The sequence below is a fragment of the Hippocampus comes genome, unplaced genomic scaffold, assembly GCF_001891065.2.
Source record: "Hippocampus comes isolate QL1 unplaced genomic scaffold, H_comes_QL1_v1.1 scaffold122, whole genome shotgun sequence".
Lineage (NCBI taxonomy): Eukaryota > Metazoa > Chordata > Actinopteri > Syngnathiformes > Syngnathidae > Hippocampus > Hippocampus comes.
In genome coordinates, this window is record NW_017842059.1 from 2,738,477 (window position 1) to 2,744,976 (window position 6,500).

General features: G+C 40.4%; 2 protein-coding genes across 2 annotated transcripts in view; one reads left to right on the top strand and one right to left on the bottom strand.

Annotated features, from left to right (window-relative positions):
* prss59 (serine protease 59, putative) overlaps positions 1-704 on the bottom strand; it is an 8,373-nt gene extending 7,669 nt beyond the window's left edge. Inside the window, exons 1-2 of the mRNA XM_019861318.1 lie at positions 467-704; positions 94-275 (exon numbers count right to left, since the gene is read on the bottom strand). Of these exons, the coding sequence (XP_019716877.1) occupies positions 94-275; positions 467-682 (398 nt within the window). The 5' untranslated portion in view covers positions 683-704. The remainder of the gene's footprint in view (positions 1-93; positions 276-466) is intronic.
* Positions 705-1,226: 522 nt separating this feature from the next.
* Positions 1,227-6,500, top strand: part of psmd2 (proteasome 26S subunit ubiquitin receptor, non-ATPase 2) — a 12,824-nt gene continuing 7,550 nt past the window's right edge. The window contains exons 1-7 of the mRNA XM_019861317.1: positions 1,227-1,349; positions 1,737-1,793; positions 1,887-2,051; positions 4,459-4,580; positions 4,716-4,940; positions 5,041-5,199; positions 5,313-5,457. Coding sequence (XP_019716876.1) covers positions 1,227-1,349; positions 1,737-1,793; positions 1,887-2,051; positions 4,459-4,580; positions 4,716-4,940; positions 5,041-5,199; positions 5,313-5,457 — 996 coding nt within the window. The remainder of the gene's footprint in view (positions 1,350-1,736; positions 1,794-1,886; positions 2,052-4,458; positions 4,581-4,715; positions 4,941-5,040; positions 5,200-5,312; positions 5,458-6,500) is intronic.

Below are 6,500 nucleotides of genomic sequence, written 5' to 3' on the forward strand. Positions count from 1 at the left end.
GAGAGAGAGAGAGAGAGAGAGAGAGAGAGAGAGAGAGAAGGCTCCACATTTTATTTCCACTTATTTTTTAAGACAATCGATGATAACACATACTCTGTTGGGTGACTTTTTCCATAGAAGCGATGTTCTAACATGAAGCAAATGGCTCCCAGTTTCTCTGCATATGTGAGCCAGGTACCATGTTGCATCCATGCTGGATTGGCTGGACCCTCTCCACCGATCATAAGAAAGACCGGTCCTCCCATCTTGTAGAAGGCATCATTCACAAAATACCTCTGAGAGAGCAAAGCAAGATAGGACCTTAAGAAAACTGTCTGTCTACTCAAATAAAACTAAACTTTCTACTTTGCATCTGAAGACTTCTCGATCAGTAATTCACAATCATTTCCTACAACTGTACAATCTACGGATTAGTGTTAAATACAATAAACAGTAAGGAGTGGAACAGAATCCGAATACTGTATACCTGCTTCCACACTCTGCCGTCAGCTCCATTGAAGTGATCGAGTTTCTGTATGAACCATTGATCGTCGGACACGGGTTTCTGCCAATCATAAAATCTACCAAACCCCTTGATTCGTCCCTCTCCAACCACAAAGATAGCAAACAGAAAAGCAAAGTTACCAACATTAAATATATAGGTCCGCGAAACCATGTTGACATAAACAGGAACACTGTGCATGTGACTTACAATATGTGGTCACATGACCTCTTTGACAACTTCAAGACGCTCGATGAACGTGGGAGGATACGAAACCGACTACAAAAAGACCAAAATAGAAATTCGATTATTTTAAAGGTGGTGCTATTAATCATCTATATCATAAGTCTTAACATCTGAGTGACCGCGTAAAACGTGCATTTATTCACAAAATTAAATTGAAGAATTTACGAACATTTTACTACAAACCATGAGAAGAAACCAAACTAACTTTACACGTAACAGTTAAACCAAACCTATGGACTATATGGAGAAAGATTTTTAAATATTACTGTAGTCTGCTGGGTAAATAGTTGTATTTTCATGAACGGAATACTTCCGCGATTTACCCTTGCGTCGTGTAGTTTTTACTGCTGCATGTGAAATGTGCACGGCAAGCAGTAGTAAAATGCCAAACCAGTAGGGGCAGTAAAGAAACAACTTCCAGGATTTCTGTACGGCAAAGAAACACTTCCGGTCTCTGGTTGCTCTTTCTATCGGCAGAACGTTTTAGGAGCTTGCAAACATGGAGGACTCCAAAAACAAAGACAAGAAGCAGTCCGAAAAATCCGATGAGAATGAGAAGAACAAGGAAAAGGACTCGCAACCTTCGGGGAAGGATAAAGAGAAGAAAGAGGAGCAAGAATTGGTGAACACTGCTTTGTGCTTGTTGTTTCAAGCCACGGGGCCAAGCCGGCTTATTTTGCCTTGTCACTGCCACTTTGACAACATGGCTCAGCAGGCCTCAGTGACTGTCATTCTAAATACACGTGCATAAATAGCACGTGTTGTTATTATTGTCAGACTTTAAAATCTGATCGTAACGTTTATCTTAGGCGCTTTATTGTTGCGCAGACAAATCCACGATTTATCTTCTGTCGCCGACACTAGCTAACTGATAAGCTAATTTTAGCATATCATGCTAACGGTAACCTTGCACAGTGATGCCATTTCACGATATTTGTACAATTTATGATTTAAAATACCAAAACATGTTTATTGACTTTTCATAAGTTTTGTCTTTGTCTTTTTTTAGTCTGAGGAAGATAAGCAGTTACAAGAGGATTTGGAGATGATGGTGGAGCGACTAGGGGTGACTATTTAGTCATTTGAATACTCGAATTTTAGCCAATACATTTGAGAATAAGACTTGACCCTAACCCAACCTGTACTCACTCCTTTGCAGGAGAAGAACACAGCGTTGTACCGTCCTGCATTGGAAGAGCTGCGGAGGCAGATTCGCTCTTCAACCACCTCCATGACATCGGTTCCCAAGCCTCTTAAATTTTTGCGCCCACATTACGGCAAGCTTAAAGAGATCTATGAAATCATGGCCCCTGGAGAAAACAAGGTATGGCATTGATTCAGGTACATTGCGCATGAGCAAAATACACAGTAAGATCTTGCAGATAAATGTACCAACAACTTGCTGCCAGCAAGACTGTACCTACAAATTTCTGTGAGTAAGGCTGTCTGGGTACACACATAAAGACAATAGATGTCAATTTTATTAGTAGAGCACTTTTCCTATGGCAAGCATAAACTCAGTGTGCTTCAGGATAAAAAACACCGGGATACATTTAAAATGCACCAGGCTATTTTTTCCCCTTCCTGACCAAGGACATCAAATGCAGGCTATCTTGTGTGATGTGTGCTCAGAGTGGATTTGTCCCAAAAATAGGGTCTGAAACGAGTCAGTGCAGACAATGCAAACAATTAAAGGTGTTCAATATTTATGACCAAAAATCTTCATATTTGTATGGAAAACTGACTACTCGTGAGCCATTTGACTCAGTGACATAATGTAAAATAACATAGGCAATCTAAGATGCCTCCTCACTAACAAACAAAAATCAGTTGTAAATGAAACCGACTATGTCTTACTCATTGTTGGATTTTTGTATTAACATGGCTTCTCCAGATGGCAGGAAGTCTTTTCTTGCTGACGTCGCCGTTTTACTTCTTGGGGAGCAATCAGCGCACCATACATGGCAATTTTCCGCGGATCCGCGGAAATCCGCCGTTTTATTTCTTAAATTGATCATTTTTGTGAATCGTCTAAATCCGTTGAGAAAAATTTAGGGGCGGTCAGATACCTTATCGTCGAGTTTTCACGAGCTCTCCCGAACAGTCTCTCTGTTTTCCGTTTGTAAACAGCCCTGCGATTGGACGTGGATGAAAGCTTCAACTAATCAGATCATTGAAGGCATTATTTGTTGCGGGAGTCTTAGCTCGATTATATACGGCCCAGCGATTGGTTAACTACAAGCGATTGGACCAATCAAATTGCATGTAACATATTGTTTTACCTGATTCATGGCGGCCTCTTCGTCTCGCAAATTCATTGTTCTCGGATCGTTTTGAGCGGAATTATGAAATTTTTGACGAAAGATCAGGAGTCTTCAATCCTAGAAATTGACTCAAACGTCAAGAATAAATTCCGATGGGACTGGCTTGACAGAAAAGTCACTGTAAAGGTTAAAATTGGTTCCAAGTTCGACGAAGTTACAGAAGCTCTTGGACAATTTTTGAAGAAACCAGACGTAGCAGGCAAAGATTATTGTGTGTACTGTAGTGACTTAATTAACGTGGATGCGTGGCACTGACAGATCATGCAACAAAAGTGAAAAAACATGCCGACAAAATCGCCATTCGACGGAGCAATTATTCCTTGGGATCGGCATTTTTCAAACAAACTTCGCCAGCGGATACAACTAAAGACGTTACGCGCTGGAGTACCAAGCAACGAAATCTGCTCCACTGACGCCCCTCGCCGATAGACAGGTACACTCCGAGGTATATACTTTTTTATTCAAATATACGAGGATGATATTTTCAATTTTATTTGGTATGCATTTGTAGCAACAGCATGATAACATTTATTTGTTTTTATTTGCGTTTTATATTCATATTGATAATTCACGTTTTGTCTTGGATAATAAAGCACGGTTAGGCATAATAAATTGTATGCATAATAAATATTCACTATCACTGTATGAGGTAAGAATCAACAGCTTTTTATCACATTTACACAACACTTTATGAATACAAGTCATGAACAAATCTTAAATATGGCAGGGAATGTGTTTACTTTTTTAGTTTTGATTTTGAGCAGCAAATTTGGAGTTACATATTGGTGCTCACTAGGAATGCATAAGCAAAATTGCACAAATTTTCACTTGAAAGAATAGTGAACAATCTTGGGATTTTTTTTCTGTTGAAGTTTCAAATAGTGTGTAAATTGAATACACTTCATCTTCAGCATGTTTAGTGCCACTTTTGTAAGTAACCACGCCCCGTCCAGGCCACGCCCCGTCCAGGCCACGCCCCTTCCGCTTTTTTTCATCACTCGCCATTGCCATGTATGGCGCACACCTAAAAGTGTAGACTTGTCTTTGTGTTTGTGAGATCATGTGTGATTGGAGGACTGGATGGTAGGCTGGTGACAGAACAGAATTTTAATATTAGTTGTCCTCTGTGTAGAGATTATCTGAGCAGACCACACAGAATATAACCAAAACTGTAAAATGCCTTATTTTTGTTTTTTTCTGTGTTCTGTCTGTCACAGATCAAAACAAAGAAATGAAATACATACCTACATGCATACATACTTTAAATGTTAAGATTTGAAAAATATTTGTGTAGCATGCCTTAGCTTGACAACCAACCCACAAAATCTTGGGGAGTGGAAACTCTGATTTACGCTTAAATGGGCCAATGAAATTGATTTAAAATTGCTCATACTATTGTCTTTGCAGAGTTTTTGTGCAGATGTGGTGTCAGTGCTGGCCATGACAATGAGTGGGGAGAGGGAGTGTCTGAAGTATCGACTGTTGGGCTCCCAGGAAGAGCTGGCTTCCTGGGGACATGAATATGTTCGGTAATTGCTGTTGACTAAATATAGTCAGCAAAAGAATTTTCCTTGCACTATATTTAACAAAAAAGTCACTTTTCAAGTTGGCTTTCAGATGAAGATAACATGCTGAAAAAGAAAATCAAACCTCGTCTTTCACAGGCACCTGGCTGGTGAGGTGGCTAAAGAGTGGCAGGAGGTGGAGGAGAACGATAAGACCCAGCAGGAGACGTTGCTGAAGCTGGTGAAGGAAATTGTACCTTACAACATGGCACACAATGCTGAGCATGAGGCTTGTGACCTGTTGATGGAAATTGAGAGGCTGGACATGCTGGAGGACTACATCGATGAGAACGCCTATGGCAAGGTTTGCCTCTACCTCACAAGGTATGTTCATTTTATAACTTGCTATAATCACGATGTTTGGTATGTTTACTGTAATTAGGTCCTCAAAAAGTATTTGACACTTTAACCACCACTGTTCCAGTTGTGTGAGCTATGTTCCGGAGCCTGAAAACTCTGCATTGCTACGGTGTGCCTTGAAGATCTTCAGAAAATTCAACCGGCATCCAGAGGCTCTTCGATTGGCCCTGATGCTCAATGATGTGGAGCTCGTCGAAAACATCTTCACTTCTTGCAAAGACATGTGAGGACTTTAGACCTTAAGATGAAGAGCACTGCTCTGCGGCATTACATTTAGTAATTGTAGCTTTAGATAGATGTATTATTTTCACTAACGCCTTTGAATTTTCCTTGAAGAGTTATTCAGAAGCAGATGTCCTTCATGCTTGGTCGCCATGGCATGTTCTTGGAGCTTAATGAAGATGTAGAAGATTACGAGGACCTGACAGAGATCATGTCCAATGTGCAGCTCAACAGCAATTTTTTGGCCTTGGCCAGAGAGGTAGGAAAATAAAGGGTGAAGGGGAGGAATGCGGAATTACATAATTTGCAAGGCTAATGTCAGGGTCAAACCTTCCCAACTCGTCCTCCAATCATGATGAGTTGTATTTGTTAATTTTTTTGTATTCACTTCTGATCTTATAATTTATTCATTCATTTATTTATTCTCTTCCGCTTATCTGAGTTCAGATTGCAGGGGCAAGCTTAAGCAGGGCAGCCCAGACTTGCGTTTTCCTAGCCATTTCATTTAGCTCCTCCTAGGGAATCCTAAGGTGTTCCCCAGCCAGCTGGGAGACATAAGCCCTGTTCACACGGCACACATTTGGTCCGACGCTGCACCGAAATATTTTGTTGCGATATATTTTACACCGGAGCAAATTTTGTGGAGCGGTCACACGTGCAAAGCCGCTGAGCGTGACAGCTCCGACGCAGCGTCGGCGCAGCTCCACTTGTGGTCACACGTGCAGTTTCTGCTGCGGACCAAAACGACAGGAATGCGGAAGTAAAACAGATTCGGGTTGGGTCGGGCTTCTCTCTCACGGACTTTTGTTTATTTTTCTTTTAATAAATATTATGGCGGACACTATTCTGTCCTTGTTCAGAATAGATCCACTTGTTGGCAGTCGTGGAATAAAGACGTGTTTACAGTCAATCGTGTGTGCTCCTTATGACTGCCACAATATATGTTTTAAAAAATGTACACTAAAACGATGTGCGGATACTAAACTAAGGAATACTTGTTTTAAAACAAACAATTTGGATAAAACTGAGAATGCGCTGTAATTTAATTGCTATTTAACTGCTAAACAGGAGCGCAGCCGGCCAGACGTATGTTAATTTCATTTAAACAATCCTATAGAAATAATTTCAGATATCTTTACCTGTTTATTTGATTTGAATTATTCTATTTAAAGCCTAGTAAGCCACAAGATTTATCTGCGTAATTAAGCAAATGCACATCGAGATTTCTCTTTGCCTGTCCTCTTATTCTGTATTTCAGCGTTATTTCGTTGTGCAAATGCATTGATAATGTTCATAAAAATA